This window comes from Neodothiora populina, assembly GCF_041146345.1.
Source record: "Neodothiora populina strain CPC 39397 chromosome Unknown canker_contig_6, whole genome shotgun sequence".
Taxonomy (NCBI): domain Eukaryota; kingdom Fungi; phylum Ascomycota; class Dothideomycetes; order Dothideales; family Dothioraceae; genus Neodothiora; species Neodothiora populina.
In genome coordinates this window covers 1,081,055-1,106,040 of record NW_027191414.1, presented here as the reverse complement: position 1 = coordinate 1,106,040, position 24,986 = coordinate 1,081,055, and the positions used below count along the sequence as shown (strand labels likewise).

General features: G+C 51.2%; 10 protein-coding genes across 10 annotated transcripts; 5 read left to right on the top strand and 5 right to left on the bottom strand.

Annotated features, from left to right (window-relative positions):
* Positions 1 to 999: 999 nt before the first annotated feature.
* AAFC00_005991 (uncharacterized protein) lies at positions 1,000 to 1,875 on the top strand (the record flags this gene model as incomplete). Its single annotated transcript, XM_069345865.1, has 2 exons — positions 1,000 to 1,688; positions 1,809 to 1,875. 2 exons carry the CDS (start codon positions 1,000 to 1,002, stop codon positions 1,873 to 1,875), a joined length of 756 nt encoding a protein of 251 aa, XP_069198072.1.
* A 1,203-nt stretch (positions 1,876 to 3,078) lies between these two features.
* On the bottom strand, positions 3,079 to 5,026 carry AAFC00_005990 (uncharacterized protein; the record flags this gene model as incomplete). The annotated part of the gene is made up of 2 exons (XM_069345864.1): positions 3,079 to 3,109; positions 3,345 to 5,026. The coding sequence occupies 2 exons, from the start codon at positions 5,024 to 5,026 to the stop codon at positions 3,079 to 3,081; spliced, it is 1,713 nt and encodes a 570-aa protein (XP_069198071.1).
* Positions 5,027 to 6,591: 1,565 nt separating this feature from the next.
* Positions 6,592 to 10,380, bottom strand: AAFC00_005989 (uncharacterized protein; the record flags this gene model as incomplete). Its single annotated transcript, XM_069345863.1, has 2 exons — positions 6,592 to 6,948; positions 7,012 to 10,380. The coding sequence occupies 2 exons, from the start codon at positions 10,378 to 10,380 to the stop codon at positions 6,592 to 6,594; spliced, it is 3,726 nt and encodes a 1,241-aa protein (XP_069198070.1).
* A 1,543-nt stretch (positions 10,381 to 11,923) lies between these two features.
* On the top strand, positions 11,924 to 12,950 carry AAFC00_005988 (uncharacterized protein; the record flags this gene model as incomplete). Its single annotated transcript, XM_069345862.1, has 3 exons — positions 11,924 to 12,057; positions 12,114 to 12,760; positions 12,820 to 12,950. The coding sequence occupies 3 exons, from the start codon at positions 11,924 to 11,926 to the stop codon at positions 12,948 to 12,950; spliced, it is 912 nt and encodes a 303-aa protein (XP_069198069.1).
* A 537-nt stretch (positions 12,951 to 13,487) lies between these two features.
* On the bottom strand, positions 13,488 to 14,126 carry AAFC00_005987 (mitochondrial 54S ribosomal protein uL13m; the record flags this gene model as incomplete). The annotated part of the gene is made up of 3 exons (XM_069345861.1): positions 13,488 to 13,615; positions 13,678 to 14,038; positions 14,106 to 14,126. The coding sequence occupies 3 exons, from the start codon at positions 14,124 to 14,126 to the stop codon at positions 13,488 to 13,490; spliced, it is 510 nt and encodes a 169-aa protein (XP_069198068.1).
* A 509-nt stretch (positions 14,127 to 14,635) lies between these two features.
* AAFC00_005986 (uncharacterized protein) lies at positions 14,636 to 15,459 on the top strand (the record flags this gene model as incomplete). The annotated part of the gene is made up of 2 exons (XM_069345860.1): positions 14,636 to 14,726; positions 14,792 to 15,459. 2 exons carry the CDS (start codon positions 14,636 to 14,638, stop codon positions 15,457 to 15,459), a joined length of 759 nt encoding a protein of 252 aa, XP_069198067.1.
* A 772-nt stretch (positions 15,460 to 16,231) lies between these two features.
* On the top strand, positions 16,232 to 18,536 carry AAFC00_005985 (uncharacterized protein; the record flags this gene model as incomplete). The annotated part of the gene is made up of 5 exons (XM_069345859.1): positions 16,232 to 16,246; positions 16,307 to 16,456; positions 16,514 to 16,849; positions 16,905 to 18,410; positions 18,516 to 18,536. The coding sequence occupies 5 exons, from the start codon at positions 16,232 to 16,234 to the stop codon at positions 18,534 to 18,536; spliced, it is 2,028 nt and encodes a 675-aa protein (XP_069198066.1).
* Positions 18,537 to 19,612: 1,076 nt separating this feature from the next.
* AAFC00_005984 (uncharacterized protein) lies at positions 19,613 to 20,037 on the bottom strand (the record flags this gene model as incomplete). Its single annotated transcript, XM_069345858.1, has 3 exons — positions 19,613 to 19,619; positions 19,698 to 19,747; positions 19,930 to 20,037. The coding sequence occupies 3 exons, from the start codon at positions 20,035 to 20,037 to the stop codon at positions 19,613 to 19,615; spliced, it is 165 nt and encodes a 54-aa protein (XP_069198065.1).
* An 835-nt stretch (positions 20,038 to 20,872) lies between these two features.
* AAFC00_005983 (uncharacterized protein) lies at positions 20,873 to 21,216 on the bottom strand (the record flags this gene model as incomplete). The annotated part of the gene is made up of 3 exons (XM_069345856.1): positions 20,873 to 20,999; positions 21,069 to 21,127; positions 21,181 to 21,216. The coding sequence occupies 3 exons, from the start codon at positions 21,214 to 21,216 to the stop codon at positions 20,873 to 20,875; spliced, it is 222 nt and encodes a 73-aa protein (XP_069198064.1).
* Positions 21,217 to 21,494: 278 nt separating this feature from the next.
* On the top strand, positions 21,495 to 24,315 carry AAFC00_005982 (uncharacterized protein; the record flags this gene model as incomplete). Its single annotated transcript, XM_069345855.1, has 2 exons — positions 21,495 to 21,844; positions 21,903 to 24,315. 2 exons carry the CDS (start codon positions 21,495 to 21,497, stop codon positions 24,313 to 24,315), a joined length of 2,763 nt encoding a protein of 920 aa, XP_069198063.1.
* Positions 24,316 to 24,986: the final 671 nt, after the last annotated feature.

Below are 24,986 nucleotides of genomic sequence, written 5' to 3'. Positions count from 1 at the left end.
AGATCGATGGATGGGCAATGGCCGCGTTGACCAGTCGACCTAGTCAAGACAATATGACCAGTTCCGTGTAAGATATTTGTATTCGCGTTGCATGAAGCTATTGCAGCAGCCAGCTGTGCAGCTTTGTCTAGGTAAGGTAGGTAGCAAAAGCGTTTGCGCATACGAGTTGCGTATATGTCTGAAACGACCAAGTCATGTCGTCTACGGGGCTACTTGAAAACTACAGGTCCGTTTCCTTCTCATGCAGGGCGTCCATGATTCCATCCATACAGAGGTCATCGTCGAGTGGCATCCAGGCGGTAAATGGCATCTCAACCACTTTTCGACTCTTCAGCTTTACCACTGATTTCCGGTGATGACGTCGCCGGCGGGCTTTACTGCAATAGACCCGGTGCTTCCCCGTAATTTGGCAGCACAGGCACAAGCCAGCAGTGCACCATCAACGGGGACTTGGGGGACTTGGGGGACTTATAGGCGAGCTTCTGTGCTTTTCTGGGCTTTTGTTTTTGTGCACTGCTGTTTCTGTTTTCTGGCCTTCTTCCAATTCCGGGGTCCATGTCGGTCGGTGAGGGGGGGGGGGATTTATATAGGCCGCTTTCTTGGCAACACAGAGAAATAGGGTAAGGTAAGGTACCGCATGTGTGGTGGCCTGAGGCAGAGATTGTATCGGCAAACCTTCCGCCTGCCTAGGTTAGGTATCGCTGCGGCATAGCAGTACCTTAGCTACCTCCAAGTAATTAATGTATATCGCTTTGAAGCAGACTGTATTCGTTATATCTATACAGTGCCGTCTGCATTGTACCCTCTCTGTCATCGTATATCAGATCATCACAAAAACACAACCAGGATAGGGAACTCGGAGCGACTGTTATTGCGCTCTCCTAACCTTACCTCTGCGCATTCCCAATCGAGAAGGCATACGTCTACGACTGCCTGTTCTATGCAAGAGCTACCTTTCCAACACCCTCTCTACATACACACCACCGATCCACCTCAACCATGCGACCGAGCACCCTCTTCTCAGCGCTCCTTCTAGCCATCCCCGCGACCTTGGCCCGCTCAGCGCCCAACTCCAAAACTCCGCAGCAAGAGCAACAACAGCAGCAGCAGCAACAACGACCTCCGCCCGCCGCTCTACCACAAACGAGCCACAAACTAACCGTGTACACGCAACAAGCGTCCACAAAGGCCAAACTGCTCGAAGTCTCCTACCTGTTTCCGTCATTGAACACGACCATCGAGTCCTACACTCCCTACTCGCAAACCAGCAATGCGGTAACGACGACGACGGCAGATATCGTGAAACTAGGCTTCTACGGCCCTCCGTCCAGCGCAGACAAGAAACAAAGTCTCTGGCACGGCATTGCCACGTCGCCTGAGTCTCTCTCCTTCTCCTCGTCCTCGTCAGCAACATCAAGCCAGAAGAAGCCCGCCGAGGACGCGCGCAGAACCATCAAGATCTACCTCGACGACCGCGGCGAGCCCTGGCACATTGGCTTCTCCGCCGCGACGGCGACAGACTCGACAAGCACGACGGCGACGACATCTGACGGATTGAAGATTCAGCTTGTCTCGCTGAACAAAGGGCCTCAGCCGATTTTGAACAAACCGATTGTCGTGAGTAAAGACGGCAAGAAGGGGACCGGCAAGGGCGACGACGAGGAGGAGGAGAAGACGTTTTTGCAAAAGTGAGTTTCTTTTTTCTTTTTCTTTTTCTTTTTCTTTTTCTTTTTCTTTTTTGTTTTTGTTTCTGCATTTCTGGGGGGTGTTGTCGTGAGATCGATTCGCTGATAAGTGACGAATTGCAGGTACTGGTGGGCTATTGCTCTCTTCCTTGTCATCCAGCTCGCCATGGGCGGTGGTGGCGACAAGTAAACTATAACTCACCAGAAACGACACCCTACCTAGAAGAGGGGATGGGATACGGAGAGAGTGTCGTCCGTCCTTTCTATTTTTAGTCTTCTCTTCTTGCTAGCATATATAGATCTCCGAAAAGAATCCCAGAGAGATTGATCGAGAGAGCTGTGTAGCCCATTCTTTCCCTCGCCTCTTTGCACTCTTCGTCTCGGTGTTTACATTCACGCACGTTCAATCGTAGGCAACTCTCACTCTATGCCTCGCATAAGCTCCCATGGTAGTCACGGGATAAGTCAAGCCACTCATAGGCAGGACTGAAATTACACATACAGCCAAGGGTCATGCACATACATATATACATACTCAGGAAGTCACTCCTCAAATCGAAAGAAATATAAGGAAAGAAATAGAGCTCAAAAAGGAACAAGAAACCGAATCTTAGTGATTCAAAGGCGGAGAAAAAAAATATCTACAGGAGTATGACCAACACGAGAAAGGGCGAGCACCGAATGACACCACCACCACCACCACGATCTTCTTCCATGAAGAAAGATCCATGAAAAAAGAAGGGAAAAATTAATCTAAGAAACTTGCTCGGCTTAGTAGAGTACATATCTCATGTCATTTCCTTTTCTTTTGTGTCCTCCACGTGCATGGTTCACAGTCCGAAGGATGCAGAGGACATACATGGTGAACAGAAGAAGGACGATAACGAGAAATGTCTCTCTCGCTGTGCTACCAAAGAAAGAAAAGGACAAAAAGAAAACCAAAAGGCCGTCCACCCCCACGCAATGCAAAATTCTCAAATTTCAACACAAAAGCAGGTTTCGACAGAAAGATTTTGGAGGTGATGAAAGATGTCAGATTGAGCCAAATGATAACAAGAAAGAGCTGGAATGTGCAAATTTCGTGGTCGTAATATGTCATGGAAGGAGGATAACATGAGGAGATTATTTTCCCCGGCACCTGCGCCACACTGTGTTGGGATAGTAGATGCGGTTGACAGTCACGTATGTATATATGTGTGCATATACAGCGGAACACATGAGTAGCCGGTGAACAGTCTGCTCCGTGACCGAGCGCCACTTGGGTCTACAACTCGGTAGCGATGAAGGAGAAATACCTCGTCCTTTGACGCGAGTATCGTCCTTAGTCGTCGCGCCAGTTGCAGACAGCGAGAACCAGTAACAAAAGTGGCGCGCCGAAACGGAGCAACAGGAGTCATAGGACGGTACATGCGTTGCTTTGATACCTGAGGAAGAGAAAAGTGTTAGCTCTGTGGCCGCGAGACTTGTCCGAGAGTTGCTTCGAGAGAAGAATAAAAAGACGACAGAGCGGCATGGTGTCGGCACAAGAGAGTAAGGATAGAAGCGCAGGCGGATAAAGCAATAGATGCGAATACACACAGGCGCACCTACCCTTGATCTTGATCCGATGATACCAGAACCTAAGACGATGCGGGATGAGAAGAATTGCCTTGAACATACCATCTCTGACTCTCCATCTGCTTGATCCAGATGGCTGTGATCTTCAGTCGTTGCCTGACACTTGTGGTGGTGAGAAGCTGGTACTTTGCGGGGTCGTTGATGGGCAGGATGCTCGCGAGCCAGTAGGGGAAAAAGGCTGCGTCGTTCGGAGGTCCTCCATATGCGTCAAGTATCCGCTGATGCAGCCAGGGTGCGCTCCGAGATTGCATGGTCAGGATAAACTCGAGGCCGAGGATGAGTAATTGTCGAGTGCTCATGCGGGAGACCTGGCCCTCGATGTCGTTTTCCTCGGCCGGCGGGAGTGACGTCTCTCGGGCTTCCAGGCGCTCCTCCTCGGCGAGGGGAAGGTCTTCTACTCTTTCCACACTGCCAACAGTGTAGCCGTCAAGCTGACCATAGCGCTTGACTTTGAATCTACCGATGCCTCGCGTCTCGATGATACTCTGGCCATCAGGCATGAATTGCACGTTTTCAATGCGAAGCATGGTACCATATTCGACAAAAGGTACCTGGCCAAGCTCTCCCTGTGGCATACCTTGGCTGTTGTACATTAGCATGCCGAATTGCCTGTTACCCTCGAGAGCCCTCCGTATCATGAGTCTGTACCGTGGCTCGAAGATGCGAAGAAAAGTAGGGCAGCCAGGATATCCGAGAGTGCAGACGAATAAAGGCGTGTCCAGATCACCCAAACCTATAGCATCTTCGGCAGCAACAGCTTCGGCGCGAGCTGCAACGAGATCTGGACACAAGGCATTCAGAAGACTGACGAGGGTCTTGTTGCTTGGATAGCCCTGTAGCGAAGGCGAAATGGTGACTCCACGCCGACACACAGGACAATGCAAAGAGTGGTCCAGAGTGCGGACAAGGCATTTTCTGCAGAGCGTGTGGCCACAACCGGTGGTGACAGGATCGCACATGAGATTGTAGCAGACCTGGCAATCAACCTGGTTGTGGGCGGCCTCGACAAGCTGAGACAAGAAGGTGCGGTCAAGATCACGGTAGGCCTCGTCAGCATCAAGCAGAGGTTGGTAGGTGACATTGGTGTCGAACTCGAGGATGCCCTGATCTATGAGGGCATATGTGGCCAGCAGAGGTCCGCCGGGTCGAGTCCAATTGCGTGGCTTCTCGTCAATCTCCATATCTTCCAGCAGCACACGGTCATGTTTTAATGTCTCTTCAACATAGGTCCGCATGATCTCCCCAGCGGTGGCGGAGTGAGTGGCGACGAGATCGGCGACAGCATCCATGAGTTTTTGCAGCGTCACATCGACGTTGCAGTCGGCCAAGGTGTGTTCCCGAGCGCAATCAGCCAAGGGACAGATGAAGCCCCGCCTCCGTCCAGGCAGATCCGGATATGATACACGCTCGCGACGGTATGTTTCGGGAACACATGATCGACACAGCGAGTTGCCACAGGGTAGAGTGACGGGGTTATGGAAAGGTTTTGAGCATTGGCTGCACTGGATCAGGCGGACCAGAGCACGAGCGTCCAGATGTGATGTTGAAGAAGGATCCGATGAGCGCGCCTTCTCTCCGACCAGCCCATCCGCACTCATTAAATCCGTATTTGACTGGGCTGCTGGAGTAGATCGGGTTGTCGAGTCAGACAACAATCCTTTCTCGTCGTTGACAGGCCTGCCTGTCGACGCTTCCACTGGCTGTTGACCGCAAAGTCCACTCATATGGTCGTGGAGAGGACGTTGCAGATATCTGCAGTCTTGGGTTCTGTCGATGGCCAATTTTCCATCTATCGTTGTTGTAGGCCTTTTTATTTACTGAGTGCAGGCAGACAGGATTGTGCGCGTGCTCGAGATCAATATCCGGGATGTTGTGAGTGGTGGGGTCTTTACAGTCTTCCAGTCACCAGCGAACGTGTGCAGGATCCAGAAGTAGTGGCGGGCGAAGTGATGCTGTTGCTGTTGCTGCTATTCTATTATATGGACGTAAAAGATGCTGTAAAAGTAAAGCACATAGACAATGTCGGGATATAGTACAAGATAGGTAGGTGGACAAGAGGGAGGGTATAGTTTCGGTAGGTGCAATACTGTACAGCAAGATGCGGAAGGTGCACGAGCCGGGAAAGCGATGACGTCCACTATGTCTGCTTTGCCTGAACGGCTACGCTCCAGATTTTATATTACTTGTACAGACGGTCGAGACTCTACATCTGGTTGCGACTCAAACTAACCTTATACTCTGGGCGCGATCTTTGTACACTGATGTCGGGCTCTCCTTGACTATACCTTACCAAACAGTCAAATGAGTCACTATTACCATTCCAACGTCCTACCTATGTCAAAGCAAAAAAGCCTATGAAAGTCATGGAGTGCAGTCCGGACTATCCTTCGAGGGCAAGCTGCCAAGTTCTGTTGTAGTGGTGTATGTAGTGGTAATTGATCCACTCGAGGGGGCCGATTGGGGCCAATTCCATCTACAAGGGTCTCGCCTCCGGAGGCCCACCAGCGTCTTGCCTAATCTGGCCCAGCAGCCGGCAACTCCCCCACCCTCGTCCTATACTTGACATACCTGACATATCAAACGTTGGCCTCCCAGACATGCACATGCCAAAGTCTTCTTGGTGTGTATGCAAGCAACCACTTTGTCTGCGTTCCGGTCATGGCATATTTGTCAAAGTCACTCTGCATCGTCATTATCGACCTTTGCCTCCTACTGCAATGCTCAGTCACACGCACGGATCTTCAATCGTCGACGTTCTGGCCTCTCTGATCCCTGCAACCTTGTAAGGTGTCTGATCAGGGTCTCCCCGTACAATAATAAAGTACCTTATCCAATGACAACATTGCAAGGTACTTACTGTACGCAGGTTCTACTACTGCTGTGCAAGTACCTTATGAGACAAGTACATGCAAATAATGATTGGAGTCCGCTCCGCTATGGAACGCATCTAGTTTGCTTCACTTGCAATCTTCTCCTCTCGGCTTCTTCTGTGGTCAAGACCCTTTCACTATGCAGCGTGTTGATATCGATATAGTCATGCCTTAGATAAGCGCCAATATGGAAGCAACCCAAGCCACCATCTAAGATTTCTTTTCACCCCTGCAGAAACGAGATCCCCCTGTATATGCCGGAGCACGCCTTATCGCCGGTTCAATGCTCTGAGTACTTTTTTCCTTCCAGCCATCGGCCGCCGCCACGTATATCAGTCCCGTCATTGTCGCATGATGCCTGTGGGCCTGAAGTGGTCAAGTTATCCGCGCTATTTGTGGCTTCTCCTCGGTGTCCATTTTCATCCATCGTCACTGCCACTATCATCACTTTCCTCGAGCACAATCTTCCTCATCACCCCTTTCTCGAAAAGGTCGATCACGAATCTGCATGCCGGCAATCGATAATGGTGATTTGACAGGATCTGCATGGCCTTGTGGAACAGAGCTGGGCTTTGAAAACCAGGTGCCCTTCGATGCTTGAGACCATTCAGGTCTGCAGCGGCCTTATTTGATAGAACCGTATTTCCTAGTTTGACTATGGCCTTCAATATGTCGTTGTTGGTAGGGTCTGGGTCAGTGACTGGATAAGAACGAGCACGGCCTTGGAGAAGGAGAGGATCCGACTTGTTGGCAGAGAACAATGACCACGTTTTGACCTGTAGCCGAAACCATTAGTAATAATCCCCATAATCATATATAACACAATCGTTACGACTTACAGCAAATAGCTTGTCAAAATCAAGTGGCATGCAGTATCCCACACTGCCGCCAGTCATGTTCATCACCCCGTCCCAATTGTAGCTTGCCAGAATCTCTTGCCCGTGCAGACTCCGCGAGATCAGTCCAAGCACGAAGAATGCCGTGCCTCGAAGTGTCAGCACTTCACTCTGTTCTGCGATCTCTACAATGTATTGTGTGACATCATTCTGTTCCAGGAACGGCGCTCCAAGCTCCATGGACCCCACGTTGCCAACCGCCCAGAGACACCCCTTGACTTTGAGGATAATCTCTGGGTCTTCGGCTTCGAGACCGAAGTCCCGAATTGTTGCTGCAAACTCCTCAAAATGTCCCTTTGCGCGGAGCAAGTCACATCCTTCGCTCGTGCGAGTCAATTCACGGTAGAAATGAGGCGGTACAATGCCGTAATCCTGCCTCTCATCTTGTGATTCGTCGACCACTCCTGCGAACATCGGAGCAGGCTTCTCGGGGACGTCTGCCAAAGCTCTGGCGAGCGATGCTTCGACAAAAGTCACATACGTGTCGTTTCGGCCGAGGAACCAGTCATCCATTTCCTTGGTAATGTAGTCGAGACCATCGAGATAGTGATACCCGACACTTGTACTCAGAAAGCGCAGCAGGAGTGGTGCCCCAATCTCCCCCAGATGATCAAGTGCGGGCCTGCACTTGACGACGTATTCTAGAGCGCCATTCTCATTGCATGCTTCTTCTAGAATCTTGATTGCAATCTCGCAGACCTCGATCTCTGTATCGTACAGCTGGGTGACAAGGAGTCTGATGGCCCATGCCGCACATTCTCCGCTGCCGGGTCTCGTAGAGGACGGATTGAGAGGGCGGATGGCATATTTACGAAGGATCCTCGTAGCCGTGATGCGGATATCTCTCGAGCCAGAAATCATGGCTTTTGACAAGATGATCCTAGGATGGCTATCAAGAGTGAAGTCGAGGTTACCAATGAGTGCCTTGATGAGATCATCTCTATCCTTCAGTTCAACGATGTGATAGAACATGTTGATGATCTTCCATCTCTCCATCATTTGTAATCCCTTCGGATCGCTACAGAGTACTCCAAGAATAGCAAAGTAGCCGCCCACGAGAGTATCTTGTAGCCTCTCGGGAGAAAACAGGGGATTTGAGGACGTGATGCCGCTCAGACGATCGAACTGCGCCAAGCACTCTGCGATCTGCCGAAGCAGTTTGTTGTCTGCGAGATATTTGGTGCCCTCGGGAGTTTCCAGCAATGTTCGCACGAGGGCACACCCTGCTCTGACATATCGCTGATTCGGCTTCGTATTCTTTGCATCCGAGAAGCGGAATTTGAAAGGGCGGAGAAAGCCCAACAGTCGATGGACGAATTTGGTCGCTCTCATTGCTTCATCGAGACGCTTGGGATGATGGAGCGGACCCTCAATGATAGGCTGGATGAGGTCCCAACGCCACTTTGTGTAGTTGACGGTGTTCAGGACCTGTGTCTCAAGCAGGAGGCTGCGGAACTGAGTCTCGTCCATATTATTGCTCAATTGTAGCTTCGGTTGCTCAACAGAGCGCGTGTGGTCGTCGAGCAGAGGAATCTTCACTGCATTGTTGGTGCCCGCGCTACGAAACAGCGTCCTGTTGACACTATCTATTTGATAAGTAGTGGTCAGGGCTTGTGCCCTGCTCTCGCTACCAAAATCAGTGGCTGAAGTGAACAGATCCGGCAAGGTCTGCAGATCGGCACTCCAGTCACTCGGCAGGAGCTGGTTAGCTAGCTTTAGGACTTCGCCTATGAGTAGAGTAGTTTTGCGCTTGAGTGACTGGTTGGGTGCCTCTCGCTCGGCCTCCATCAATGTAGGAAGGAGACCGGCTCGGAGTAGAACGGTCAGTACAACAGCGGAGAAATGCTCAACCAGATTCATTCGTTTGGTCGGATCATCGTCATCGCTGTTAGATGGCTTGACTGCATTCTCGGATCTCATGTTTGTGACGCGGCCATATGTGGTAAGGCGCCTACCCGCCAAGAAGGATGATGACCAGGAGGGCGATTTGATTCGGAGTATGTCAAAAAGCAGCTCTAAGACAGTCGTTTTCACAATTATGGCATCGACAAGAAGCGACTGTACCACGGACTTAACGGGTAGAAAGTTGTGGAGCGAGAGGGTCATCAGGCCAGCCCAGCTTTTGAAAAGAGAAGCAACGACTCTGGCGCTGGTCCTCATACGCTCTTCGTATTGACTGGAGCTAGGAGGCTCGGTAAATGATGCGAATGGTATACTCAATTCGAAGCCCGACCGTAGCAGGCCCCGGTGTGCAGGCATGTCGAGCAGGTGAAGAAACGCAGAAGCTATAGTCTCGGGCGCATGGTATGCTCCGTTGCCCATCGATTCAGCCAGTGTGCCCATGCCGCCTGCGGCCACGACAACCTCTGGGCTCCGAATGAGCATCTCGGCGAGCGTCATGATACACATACTCCTGAGACGGTCGTCTCCGTGCTCAGCGACGGCAACGACGATGCGCACGATCGCCGGCGCTATTTCATGCACGCCGTCCTTGACATCCAAGAAGGCGCGCACAAACTTGAGGGCCTGCTCCCGTTCGACCATGGCTTTGCTTTCTTTCACCAGGGACAGCACAACAAGGTAGTCTGTGTTGTGGGCCCGGATGGTCTGGAGGGATCTCCGGTCAGTGATGGCGTAGCGCATGACTCTGTATCCGGCAGCGACCACCTCGCGACTCTCGCTTAACAACAACATCTGCATGCGAAGCCCAAAGATGGACCATACAAGGTCGTACTTGAGCGTAGGGTGTCTCTTGAACAGGGCGACAAGCTCGTTTGCATGACCGATATAGAAGTCGGCGGGCATATCCTCCGTCTCCAGTGATTGTAGTATCTCGGCGAGGACGTAAGTCGGGGATTCGGACCCGGCCGCTGGGTCCGAAGACTCGTCTGTATCGTGAGGAGCAGGCTGGGCCGGTGATCGCGCAACCGCTTTGCTGAACAGCTGTGACAATTTGCTCGGTGAACCGATAGCATGCTCTTTTGCTCTGTTGATCTCGGCCTCTAGTTCCTGCTTCAATTGGGCGATCTTGCGGTTGGAAATGCTCAACTCGGACTCGACCAGTCTGCGTTGGTCTCGCGTGTGCTTCTCCTTTTTGGCGTTGAGGGCCTCGAGCAGGTTTTCCGAGCCGATCTTGATTTTGGTCTCCTTTTCGATCTTGTCTCTGTATTCAGCCTGGATCTGCTCGGATGTGACCGAGCTGGGCGGATCGAGTTCATAACTGCTAAAGTCGGATCTCGTAGGTCCCTCGACGCGGGAGATTGTGGGCTTCAGGTCAGCGACAAAACTTCCGGGAGGAGCAGGACGTGCCATCAGACTCGTGCTCGACATGGAACGAGCATCCTTGAGGGCGACTGGGGGTTGTAGTGAGATGTGATGTTCATGCCCGACACCAGTCCCGGCTACGGATGAGAAGGCGGCCGGGCGAGGTGTAGGTGTTGACGGCATCACAACAGCACCCCAAGCCGTGAATTGCAATGCCGCTACCGTCTACGTCGCCGTGCATGTGGAGAGTGAGTCGACGTTAGTGTTAGCAGACACATGAGCGGATGATGGTAGCTGGAGAGCAATAAAGTGGAGTGCTGCTGGCTGCTGCCCTTTGGCCTTTCGTCACTTTAGCACATCAGAAGCAGCTTGCTTGGCGAGAGTTCAAGACGGGCATACAAGTACTTTGTTTTTCTTTGAATTGGTTCACAAGAGGAGAGTGAGACGGGGGGGTTATTGCTTGTTATTTCCGACCTGATTGGACTGCGAGAAGTAACGACATGGCAGGCTAAGTAAGTGCAGATAGACAGTGCAACACAGTTGGAAGGCAGCGTGGCTGCATCTGAACTAGCATAAAGGTACCTATTATTATTGTATAACATCGTTAAGGTAGGCTTACACACCGTCAATGAACCGCGCGCCAAGCCGAAAGCTTCAAACGCTCTGAAGTCGGGAACGAGACGAGGATACTGAAGACGTGGGCAGGCAAGGACTGCTGGATACTCCGCCTCGCGAGCCATACGACAAGCAGGACCAACCACAGCATTCGAATCAGGGCCGAACAGGATCCTGAGTAATAGAAAGTGCAGGAACAAAACTCTGTGATTGTCTAAACTCAGTCAAACAAACACAGGCGAGACAAGGTGACGAGTAACGGACTAGCATGAATCCTGACCCCTCCTCGACCTCCATCTCTTCCACAACCAAAAGTCATACCAAGACATCACAGCTACTGTATCTGTAGCTATACATGATTCATGGAACCGCAGCCTCAGGAGCCAATGACATTCTCGTCTTGGTCGTCTACACAAGTATCGACCAAGTCTTGATTACAAGCCGCCATACCCGTGGGAACAAGGTCTACCTCACCTGATGTTATCTAGGTAATTGGCAGACGCCATGTACAAGTGACTGAAGTAAAGCATTCAACGGGAGCCTATATTCGTTTTCCCTTTCCCCGCCAAAGAAGATGCCCAGTTGATTAGTCGCAGCACAAGCAACAGCAGCGACTGGCGGAGTTGGCCGGTCTCCATCGTTGAATCCCGGCCGAAGAATGGTCAACCATGCCAGGCTTGCTTCTGCGGTCCTCGCCGACCAGGACGACGAGGTATCGATAGACACAGATAAGCTGTCAATCGTTGACTGTACATAACAGCTCTGATCTCCCACCATTTCTTTTTAGTTGTATACTGTGCTTCCATATCTCTCTTCTCCATCTTTCTGTAAAGTGTACTTGTATCGTCGCTCTCCACTCAACTCCATCTTCTGCAATCTCCGTCTATCTCCAGCTTCTATCTCTGCTCTATACATAGCTATCTACTTCTTTCAATTTCATTGACTACGCAATACATCCTTCTCTCAAACAGAAGCAATGGCAGAACTCGGCTACGCTCGCTACGGCAAGGACAACGTCCGTCTCTACAAGGTCAAGAAGGGACAGGATGGCATCCAGCACGTCACCGAGATGACCGTGCGCACTCTGCTCGAGGGCGACATTGAGACCTCGTACGTCCTGGATATCAGCAAAGAAGGAGAACAAAAGCCACTGACAACGAGCACAGCTACACCGAGGCAGACAACAGCTGCGTAGTAGCCACAGACACGCAAAAGCAGACCACGTACGTCCTGGCGAAACAGCACGACATCTCCGTCCCCGAGGTCTTCGCCGCCATCCTGGGCGAGCACTTCGTCAAGACGTACTCGCACATCCACGCCTGCCACGTCAAGATCATCGTGCACAAGTGGACCCGCATGACCGTCGACGGCAAGCCGCACCCTCACTCGTTCCTGCGCGACGGCGCCGAGATCCGCACCGTCGAGGCCGTTTACCGCGAGGGCAAGGGCATCAGCATCAAGAGTGGACTGGAGAAGCTGCTCGTGCTCAAGTCGACCGGATCCGCCTTCTACGGCTTCCACCGCGACGAGTACACCCGCCTGCCCGAGACCTGGGACCGCATTCTCAGCACAGAGGTCGAGGCCGCATGGCAGTGGAAGCAGTTCTCTGGTCTGAGCGAGGTCCAGCAGAAGCAGGCCATCTTCGACAAGGCCCACGCCGATGCCCGCCTCATCACCCTCGAGACCTTTGCCAACGAGAACTCGCCAAGTGTACAGAACACCATGTACAAGATGAGCGAGCAGATCCTGGCAAAGGCTCCCGAGGTCGACGCCGTCACCTACAGCTTGCCCAATAAGCATTACTTTGAGATTGGTGGGTTGCTTTCCTTTACTATTTCAGTATCACACTGCTGACTCCCTTTTGCTTTACAGACCTCAGCTGGTACAAGGGCCTCAAGAACACCGGCAAGGACGCCGAAGTGTTCGCTCCCCAGTCCGATCCCAACGGACTGATCCAGTGCACCGTCAACCGCAAGGGACAGGCCAGCAAGGCCAAGTTGTAGAGCACCGGCGCTGTGCCCTGTTCTGTTTGTGTCTACCGGAGAAACCAACAAATGATGGGATAATCTGTACTCGGACACTTTGAGTCCTGAGCGAAGGTTGTCAATTATGTATGGCGTTATTGGCGCATGTTTGTCGGTTCCCCCTTTCACGAAGTCGAAGAGCGTCGCGTCCATCGTGTCGATCGATCAAGTTAGATAGAGTAGAATGAATACCCAGAATAAGTGATGTCATGACTGTGTCCCTCTGCTTGTTTCATTTTAAGTATGCTGCTGTGAATAGGAAGATGTCAAATCACTGTTAGTACGCATCGAACGATGAAGAAAGTGTGGAGGAATACAAGAAAAGAAAAGAAAAAAGAACTGTTGTACAACTGTATCTACAATGAGTAAACTCTCAAGCTCAGAGCACCGCACAGTAATGCAGTGGCACCGCGCACACTACTACACCCGTATATAGCACACCCTAGAACGCCATTCATATGTCTCGATGTGTTTTGAGTCATCTCTTTCCACAAGGTATCGCCTTTCGAGGGGTTTCTATTGTTGCTGCTCCTTCTCTGCCTTCTTGGCAAAGGCGGCTTGGACGGCAGGTTGTTGCGTTATCGGCGAGGTGAGGTTCTCTTTGAGGATGTTTTGCTTGTAAGGATGGGCGGTTCCCTCGAATACTGTACGGATGATCGTCAGTCCAGGGTCTCTTTGATCACTTCGAAGAAACATCGCAACTCACGCTTCAGCCTGGCCATTCGGTCATCTCTTAATCTGTTCTTGGGCAGCATGCCTCTGACCGCTCTCCTCAACACTTCACCTCCTCCCCACTTGGCCATCATCCTGTCCATGGTGATCTCCTTCAAGCTACCCGGTCTCGTGGTGTGGCTGTAGTATTTCTTCTGGAATCTCTTCTTGCCGGTTGTGTGCAGGTCGTGGCACCCGACGGCGACAACGTAGTCTCCGCAGTCGGTGGAAGGATTGAAGATGGGCTTGTGCTTGCCCATGAGCGTGATGGCGATCTTGGACGCTAGACGGCCGAGGGGCAGAGGTGAGGTTGTGCAGTCGACGAGGTGCCATGCGCGGGAGTAGGCCAGGCGCGTCTAGACATGGAAGAGTCAGCGATTGGGTGCTCTATATCAGCGTCGGGATCCATATTTTCATTCTCACCTTGCCGACGTATTGAGACATTGTGTAGTGTGTTCGCGGGTCCTCCTAGGCTCCGCCGCCTTGTTCCTTGTATATTCTTTTGCCTGCGGCTTTGCACTCTACACAGCTGAGGGAGGGGAAGGTCCGCGCTGTGATGCTTTCGAGAAGATGGCAGGAGCAAGCCTCGTGAGAAGTGAACAGCAGGCTCGTGTGGAAATGGTGTGTAAAAGTGTTGTTGACAGTGTGGATTGGGTATTGATTATGCTCAATTCTTGTGCTGTATGTCGCTCCTTCCAATTCCCTTCAAGCCAAATTCATGCCAAGACCAGAGTTGCTTCGTTCTCGATTCGGCAATAACGGAGAAGCCATGTGGTTTTCCCCGACACCAGCGCTTTCCAGCTTCGATTTCAAAGCGGCCTCGGCGCCTTCCTGTATTAGTCGTCTGGACTGACCATCCCACCTCTGACTCTTGGTTTCTTGCTGATCAATATTGTTGTAATTGCTCTAATACATGTGTTCGCTATTACTATAATTCAAAAGTATTTCACAACATGATACCTCCTTTCGAAACCACGTTCGCTGTCCCGCTTAGCTGTGAGACATGCATCAAGGACGTTTCCGACTCATTATATAAGCTTGATGGTCAGCGGGGCATACCCGACCCCTCATTGACGCTTTTCACCATCTTGCCTAACACCTTTGTATAGGAATAAAAAATGTAACTGCAGACCTTCAATCACAGCTCATTTCCGTAGAGGGTATCGCGGCTCCGTCATCCATAGTCGCTGCCATCCAGGACACCGGAAGAGATGCCATCCTGCGTGGCTCTGGCAAGTCGGACTCGGCTGCAGTCTGCATACTCGAAACTCACAGCAAAGCCGTCGCCGACCCAGTAAGAGGTCTCGTGCGCATGGTTCAAGTCTCGAAAGATATGACCATCGTCGATCTGTCCGTGAAAGGTCTTGGTCAGGGCACTTACAACGTGACGGTACGCGAGGCTGGCAACATTGAACGGGGCGCCGAAACCACAGGTGGCATCTGGGATCTCCTGAGAGCGAGGTCAGAACAGAAACCAGCTACCGCCAAGGGTGTCTGGGGAACGGTAGAGGTCAGCAAGGCTGGCATCGGCAGCGTCTTCCTCGACAAGCCCATTCACATCTGGGAGGTTATCGGCCGCAGTCTCGTCGTCAGCAAGAAGAAGAGTGACGACGACAATGGAGAGAACCTCCTTGCTACGCGGGACGACCCGGACACGCTCGTCGGTGTTATCGCAAGGAGTGCTGGCGTATGGGACAACGACAAGACTGTATGTTCGTGCTCAGGCAAGACTGTTTGGGAAGAGAGGACGGAGCAACGTGGTAAGGGAATGCTCTAGATTGGTTGCCATGATCTCTTCTGCCGCAAGCGAAGACAGTCCAGGCTCTCTGAACTTCTGTTGATATCAAGATCCTCGAGCAAGAGCACGATGTGACGATGTGTGTTGAAGTGTCAGTAGTGCCATAGATATATTGCCAAGCCCCGTACCGAGGCACCTCGACCAGCGATCCCGCAAGCCATCTTCTTCCCCTTACATTACTCTTGACCACTCCCAAGCCATACTTACATGTGACATCTATTCATGTCTCCCGGTTCGAGTCCTATTCGACGACAGGACTCTCCATATGTCCAAATGTGATTCGAAATGGACACTGCTGTGTGTCACATTAAGCGCCGTGGACCCGCTTCGCGAGCACGGCGTGTCGGGGAAGTGCATATCATGCATGGAGGCGATCACCTTCATTGGATGGCTGTCAACGCCTTCATTCGGCGCGTCCATGTACAACCACATTGGCCCATATTCGTTTAGTACAACGTAGGTCTTTTTGCGATTGATAGCTTGCTCGTGTCTATGAACCTAAGTATCGGGGGTTATCTTGTGCTGGAAACCCTTGTCGCTCGAATGATTTCCTTTATCATACTTGTATACCATCCCCTTGGGTGCACTTTACAATTTCAATTTCGATTAGCGTTTTTTGTTATACATTGCTGGATTTGATGGATCTTGTGTGACAGCCCTCTTATATAAGGGCGAACTATCATCATAAGGTTATCTGTGAGCAAGACTAGAGGAACAATATACCCTATACCACACTGCTGTCCACCAGATTATGGCGCTGAAGCAGGTAGGCATCTGGCACAACATCGAGTTCAGTGCTCCAGATCGCTAAAACCAATGGGTACAGGAGATCGTCTTCTGGGACGAAGCTGTAAAGTTCCACGATAAAGGAGAGCTCGAAAAGGCATTGAACACCTTCAACGACATCGCAGACACATCGCGGATCCTGTTCAATTGCGGCGTGATCCACGCATCTCTCGGTGAGCACGCAGCAGCTGTACGCTCACCACTTCCATCTTTCAGAGTTGCTTGAGTAACGTTGACTCTTTCATAGGTGAACTTCTTCAACCGTGCTGTGGCTCGAGATCAATATCTCGCCGTCGCATACTTCCAATGCGGCGTGTCGAACTTCCTGCTAGGTGAATTCGAAGAGGCATTGGCCAATTTCAACGACACTATCCTCTGTCTGCGCGGCAATGCCTATATCGATTACGAGCAGCTCGGACTCAAATACAAGTTGCATTTCTGCGAAGCCTTGTTCAACAGAGGTCTATGTTATATCTACCTCCAGCAGAAGGCGCTGGGTATGCAGGATTTGAGGATCGCCAGTACGAAGAAAGCAACACAGGACCATTCGGTCATCGATGAAGCAATCGAAGAGGAAGCAGAGGTGGGCAATGCTGCGAAGACTATGATGGTTGAACTCATGACATTGACATTCGCAGGGCTTTGTTGTGTTCTCGATCCCTCGTGGGATTATCTACCGACCAAACGCAGCCAAAGTCAAGAACCTGACTTCGAAGGATTATCTGGGCAAAGCACGTCTGATCGCATCTCAACAGCAGCAGCAGCAGCAGCAGCAGCAACAGCGCCGAATCCATTCAGTGGCTTCGAAAATGCACGGTAGAAACGCATCCGAAAGTGTGTTGCGTATGGATCTTGGGCGCGAGCATATGCCTCCTCCAGGTACAAGAGCCTATGCGCCTCGACCCGGTCTCTCATCACGTTCGAGACAACAGTCGGAACCTCCACTGAACAGAGCAAACATGTTCCCACCCACCCCACCGCCGGAAAACATCATGCTCAGACCCTATAGCAGCAGCGGCAGGACTGCTGATAACGCCAACGAGAAAGCGCAGGAGCAAGACAACAGCGCCACAATAGCACCGAAGGTTAAGAGTAAACCAACCAAGCTCGAACTAGGATACGCTGCCTTTGACACAAATAGTCAGGAGCATGTGTATCTGAGCATAGATGAGAAGCCAAGGCTAGGGACAGTCCGTTCTGCATCGGAGCAACCACGACCCCGTGGCGAGAATGGCAATTCATCTCGACGAGAACACCGTGATCGTAAAGCAGAGCATCGACGTAGTCTCCGCGTGGACACTAGAGACGACACGTACACACTCCAACCCAAGGTGTATGACGCTGTGAACAGAAGTCTCGAAGCGCAACAGCAGCTTTTATCTGGAGTAGAAGAAGAAGATGGCGATATGTCAGTCCTCTTACCTGTGGCCTTCAATAGTCCCAGCCACAGCAGCCCGCGAAGCCTGAAGCAACCGTCACAGCAACAACAGAAGAGTCAATCCGACCCATATCGACCTACATCTATAACCGAGGAGTGCGAAGACGACACTGCGACTGGCGAACACGAATATCCCGATTCAGCTGTTTCGGGTATCCCTCCCACCCAACCGGGATCATCCCAGGCGATAGTCACCCTCGACGGGTCTCTCTCACCCGCATCTGCTTCGCTCGAGTCAAGCTACAACCAGAGGATCAACGCCGACAGCCTACCCTACGAGCTCCCCTCTCCAAACCGCCAGCATAACAAAAGCGTCCAGCACCAACAGCACATACATCACTCTGCTTCTTCGACGCCACCAACAATCACAATGGACAAAATCAGAGTCAAAGTCCATGGGGAACGAGACACGAGATACATCATGACCACGCCCTCAGTCTCGCTCTCCGATCTCATCGACCAAGTCCGTCGAAAACCTGGTTTGCTATCTAGACGTAATGACTCCCTCGTCGAATCAGCGATGGGTAGTGATACATTTCCGGAATTCAAGCTCAAAGTGAGAGACGAAGAGGGAGATATGGTAACGCTAGGCGATCAGGAGGATTTAGAAATGGCTGTTCAGGCCGCCAGAGATGTTCTCGTTGCTACTGTTGCTGCTAGTGGCAGTAATGACAGGGAAGCTGTGACTATGATGGGGAAGATGGAGGTAAGTTTTCTTTTTAACTTTGATGTCCCTCCCTTTTTTCTTTCCTCCCTGCTTGACGCTTTTCTGGTTCCTCTTCCGCAGAGACATCATACTAACCTCGAGTAGATTTGGATCCAAGAAGTATAGATAGTCCTACTATGACTTCAATGGGCTCGAACGTCAAATCCACGTCCCACTACCCAATCCACCTCAGGACGCCCATGCCTCCAAGCAACAACATCTCACCCACCCCCACCCCCTCCCCCATCACAAATATCGTACCACAACATGACCGACCAGAATCCTCCGTCTTTCTTTTCATCTCAATCTATCCAAGCCACCGCGTCTGTCCTTCCGCAAAGATACCAAGTCCCTTTCTATTCTATCCTCATCAAGATCCAAGTATTTATAATCAATTCATGAGTTACTGCTTCCCAGTCTAGTCTTTCTTGAACACAGCGGAATCCAGAATGAAATCAAGATTAGAAGCCGCGAGTGTTTCGCGCGCAGAGGAATGACAAGACTGTTTCCCTTTCCTCGGTGTGTAGACTGCTTGTCGAGTGATAACTTCGATGCATACTTGTGTGATAGCCATGACCAGCACTCTCACTACTCAGAGCTTATCAAGGGGAGGAGGGAGAGGAGGAAAGTTGTTCTTCTGACGTTCTGTCTGCTTCATTACTGAACGGCCTGATCGAGCTTTTGAGAACCGAGCGAGTGAGATGACTTCGAGACTGAATAGAGGAGAAACGGAATCGAAGCATATCCATGCCATGTTTTTTATTATACTTTTTTGCGATGATACATGATATACCCCAACTCTTATGACTTCCTGACTGATTAACAAGGCGAAGAATCTTTCCCGTCTCCAGCTCCTGTCATTCACACGGCCATGTGTCCCTTGCCCTCCTTATTTGAACATTTTAGTCATCAGAGCGCTTGTCTTTCGCAGAACCCCAGAAGGAAATTTGTTTTGTTTGGTCTCTTATGATTCTCGTTTTCGTAATCTTACACGCCCTCTTTGTCCCAAGTCTGCCGAGCCGCAAAGAAGACTATGGGAGCTGGAGAGTCCTCGCAGGGTTAAGGTACCATATCATCTCCCCATTGCCGCTCTAAGCTGTTTCGTCCTCACCAGTCTCAGCATGTTACTGCCCTACCCTGTCACATCCTGTTCGTTCGTCGTGTTCAAGCGTGTCTGGATATATGACATGACGGCGAATGATTTAGAGACTTTGACCGCATTAGCGCACATCCTTTGAGGTTCCAGTTATGCTTATCAAGAGACAAAGTGAAAGGAAAAAATCTCACGGAGGAAGGAGGATCTCGCTCCAGCTTGAGTGGAGGAATGCCACACCGGTCTAGGTCGCAGCACATGTTAGTATTTCTTTTTCTCCTCTTCTGTTCGCGTGAAAAGCACGACAAGCAATCTATTGATTTCTTCTCCTCGAGGAATCTTCGCCTTCGTCGTGGCCCCCGATACCGAGGCACAAGAACAAGTCGTGAACATGAGACTAGAGGATCAGAAGGGACGAGGACATACGGCGAACACGGTGACGGCGGTGACGACACTGCGGTTGTCGGGCGACGAGAGCTCGTTGAGGATGGTGCGGGCGTAGCCCTGTTGCTGTTGCTGGCGCTTGGGAGGCATGGCTTGTGATTTGTTTTGGGGTTTTTTCTCCTTTTTGTTGTTCTTCTTGTATGTGCTTAGAGATATACAAGGTGAATGAGGTTGGAATATAGATATGGGGGATTGATTGAGAGGTCGGTTGCACTAATACTTTCTTTCTCTCGCGATGATGCGAAAGGCACCGATGATGGAGTCGCAGGCTGTGCACGGACCTTTTTGGCAGTTCTACGTCCTTGAATTCTTTTACACGTGATCGCAATGGGCATGGAAGTGACATATGCAAGTATACAGCGTGATTACCGTGATTAATCCAATTGAAGAGGGGATGTTTACTCGGTCAGAACGATGAGCCGCGACTCGACCCCTTCGTTGTGTGATCGATGTTGATCAGTCCTCCAGTAATGTATAAGCTGAAAAACGATACTCGAATCGAAAAGTTGTTCACAGGCAGAAGCTGAAGCAAGAGCAGGACTAAGAGGGCTAGCAACAAAGCACTTCATAAGAACAATATTCATGGAGATAAGTGCGCCAATTTGACTGTGTTGCTCGGATGCACCATCCCTGGCGCTGTCATTGCCTCAAAATACAGAGATAGCCTGGCGCACTGCACTTGTTGATCGACAAAGTGGGTGAAGCAATCTCTTTGAACAAGCACACTTCTCCTGGGTCAGATACCCTTCGTTCTCGTGGCGGATCGTCTTTTTCCCCTCCTTTGATTTGATAGATCCTCTCTAAACTCCGTGCTGATATGATTCCCGATTCCCTTACAACGCCGGTAAATGCAATTTTGTGCTTCCTTTCAATATCATGTAGCCTCCAGGAATAAGGCGTCGTGCATGATAGCAAAGGCGATGGATCATCGGTTGCGAATGATCTCACGCTCGGCAGGGTTGTAACGGAGCAGCTTCTCGATGAGGTCGACGTGGGTCATGAGCATACGACGGCAGCAGTAACGCGTAAGACCGAGCTCGTCCATGGCAGCGCTATGTGAAGATTCAGAAACATCAGTCGGCGGTTCTTTTTGTAATCAATAGATAAATGGTGGGAATTACCCGTCTTGCATGCCAGAGTCTAGTAGCTTGAGATATCTCTCCCAAAGATCTGCAACGACCTGTTCGATCACAGTCAGCACTATGCGCGAATACAAAGAACAAGACCTCTGACCTTGCCGCAGGAAAAGCAACGGATGGGAATAATCATGATAGCGATGCCTCTCTGGTTGGTAGAAAGATCAAGGCGCAAAGACGGAGGTGTCTGAAGATGCGCCGCAAATGTCAACCCGCAAAAGCCAAGACTTTTGGCGCCGGAAATTCTTCAATAATTATATTCAGTTCGAAAGTTGGAGAAAGGAAAGATAAATTTGATGTTATTACCACAATTTCTACCACAATTGAATTTCTTGTGTTGTTGTTGCTGTCTGCATGAATTGAATAGAGACAGACACGGAAGAAGAAGAAAACAGACAGACGTGAAGCAAAATGTCGGGGCCCGTCGATGCCTCACCTGTGACGCAGGGAAAGAGGAAGAGGACGCAAAAAGAAAGAACTCCACTATCTCAAGGCAGTAAACGAGTAAAAAGCACGCATAGCGATCTCCTGGCTGGTGGTGTAGTCGAGACTCCTTCAAAGCCAGAAAAGGCTGTCTTGCCATTAGATAAGACCGGCGACGACACGGCGGTGACACCGGCCAAGCGAAGAAGGCGACACGCCCCCAAACCACAGGCAAGACAAGACTTTACTGCCACCGCCGACAATGCTTCTACAATCCTCACGAGACCTACCGGTGGTAGATTCATTGCCCACGACCCTATTGTCTCGGCCGATGACGGGTATGTTGATTGATCTGAAAACTGCTCTACTTTCGTGGCTGTATCCTAACGATAGCAGCTACATTTTTGCATCCAATGGTCGCGAAGTGCAGGTGCTTTCCGTTGCGACTTCCCTAGTCGAGCGCGCACTTCCTGGCCCCAATCGCTCGGTGTCTGCCTTCGCTCTCTCGCCCTCCGATCCCGAGACCATCTACATTGCCTCACCGTCACGCCGCATCCAGTGCTGGGACTGGGTCTCTGGCACTGTCGTCAATGATCCAATCGATTACAAGGGCAAAATCCACGCTCTGTGTGCCACTAGCCAAGATGAATCTGCTGAAGACCTCCTATACACTATCTGCCAGCTTGACGCCGAGTGGCACATTCTTGCTGCCGACAAGATCATCTATACTTCCAAGGAGCCCCTCTCCAATCTCTCGGTGCAAGACCAATATGTCATGGCTACATCCCCGAACAACTTGATCGCTGGCCGACGCAGTGCGTCAAAGTTAGAGTCCGACAGCGAGGCCATTTTCACGTTTGTCGAAATTGCTTCGTCCAAGTCTCTGACCTGTCTGGCCGGGAAAGTACAGCAGATCGAGCAGTCCAAGAAGAAGGCTGCTTCCGCGGACCTCCTCAATGTGGCAGTTGGCAATGTCGAAGGTCAGATCATGCTTTACGAGGACGTCTTTGCCACTACTCGTCCGGCTGCCATCTCGCTCACGCCTAGAGTACTGCATTGGCATCGTGAGGCCGTCGCTTCGTTGAAGTGGTCCAAGGATGGCAACTATCTCATTTCTGGTGGCCGAGAGACAACGCTGGTCCTTTGGCAACTCGCGACTGGCAAGAAGCAGTTCCTTCCGCATTTGACCGCCGAGATCGAGCGCCTGACCGTCTCTCCATCTGGCACCTCCTACGCCATACAGCTGGCTGACAACTCCGTCATGCTCCTCTCCACTGCTGAGCTCAAGCCTGTTGCCAACTTCGCCGGTCTTCAGGCTCAGTCTGCGATCGTCGTCGACTCAGTCAAGCAAATTGTGCCCTCTGCAGCCGTTCTACACCCTATCCACCAGGATCGTCTTTTGCTGGCCGTCCCTCCATCACAAACCACTACTTCCAGACCTTTCTTGCAGACCTTCGACATCACCAGCGATCGCCATCTCTCGCGCCAGGCGCTGACCAGGAACAATGTCACTGACTTCAACAAGGGCCCTGAGGGCAATAAGATTCAGGTCCCTGATGTTGCTCTTATCCAGCTGAGCAAGGATGGACAGTGGCTTGCTACCACAGAGGAGTGGGCTCCTCCCGTCTCTGATCTCGAACATCTGGCCGTCAACGGTACTGCGAAGCAGCAGCAGGCTCTCAGAACCGAGGTCTACCTCAAAATCTGGAGATGGGATGCAGAAAGAGAAATCTGGGCCCTCGAGACCAGAATCGACAATCCCCACCAGGTCCCAGACGGTGCTTGCCCAGGTCGTATCTTCGATCTCGTCAGCGATCCATTTGAGAACGGCTTTGCTACAATCGGCGAGGATAGCTCGGTTCGCATTTGGAAGCCGAAGACCCGTCTTCGCAACGGCCTGGTCATTCGAGGCGCCGACGCTGAGGGTCTGATTGATTGGTCATGCAGACACAGCATGGAACTAAACCACAGCCTCGAGTTGACCGAAGAAGAGCAAGCCGCGGACCCGGCTCCTCGACCTATCAATGCAAAGCTTGCCTACTCGCAAGACGCCTCCATCCTCGCCGCATCTCAAGTCTTTGATAAGACCTCGCTTCCATCGCTCGTCACTTTCATCAACACTGCGCGTGGTGCAATTGAGCAGACGAGATCTAGCCTTTTCACTGGCACGCTAAAGGCGCTGAGCTTCGTAGATCGTCACATTGTGTGTATCAGCAACACAGGCATTCACCTCTGGGATATCATTGATCAGACCTTGAGATACCGTACCCACCTGGCGTCCGACTCGAGTTCAGCAGTGACGCTCCTTGCTGTCAATGTCGAGGACCGTACATTTGCTGTCTCCATCTCCACGCCGGCCTACTCACGTGTGCGTGTGTACAACACCTCCTCACCCGAGCCAGAGATCAGCTCGAACATGCACAAGGCTGTCACAGCGTTGATGACTGTTCCCGGAAGGACTGGCTACACGATTCTCACTTCCACCGCTGAATTACAATACTTGTTGCCAAAGAGCTCTACTCCGGACGTGTCTGCTGCTGCCGCCGTCAGCCCCGCCGTCGCTACGTCAGATGCCATGGATGTAGTAGAGGCTTCTGAAGATGAATCAGAGAGTGATGGTGTGGACATGGAGGACAAGGAGAATCTCCTTGCTATCGACGATGAGGAAGCTGACAAGCCTGTTGTGCAGCCCGAGCAACTGGCTCGCGTCTTTGACGACGAGAACATTGCGCTCATGCCTGTCAGGGCCATGTTCGACGCCGTTGTCGGCCTTTATGCACGCAAGCCTCGAGCCAATGCTGTTGCATAAGCGGAATTATAGTAGACTTTAGCATCGAATCTTCTCTGTAAATTATTCATCTCAAAAGCATACCCCCATACTGTACGAAACCCAACCGAGAATGCTGCCCTTCTTCACCTCGGTTCACTCTAACTTGCTGTATATTTCCGTGCATCTACTGCCAATTGAATTTGTCGAAATACACTTGACCATTAGAGCCTCGAATCCTTGCTCCTGCGTATACGAGACATCACCCGCCCTGCCACAATCACATGCCTTTTGTATTGTAGCTGCCCATGATATTGCCCTCGTGTGATCTACAGTACCTACAACGTTACCTTGTCATGCCCACTTCAAATTACATCACTCGCAGACCTCTCTCCACGTCATGGTTCGTAGTTTCGGTTGCCTTACCATGAAAGAGAAGGTACCTCACACTTGGATGTCTGCCCTGTTCCATCCCACAATATACTATGTTCTTGACGTACTTCGTATGGCCATCACATCCATCCAGTGTTCCATGCTACTGTCATTCTTACACTCACGCATCATTCCGCTGGCATCCGAGGGTCTGGAGCACTATTGAACCCTACCTGTAAGCCTTGGGTGCGATTTCTAGTCGACAGCTAAGACAATTGTGTGGAGCCATGCGACTTGGACCTGAAGACGCTGGCTCAGTAAGACAGGGAGACTTCTTCTAC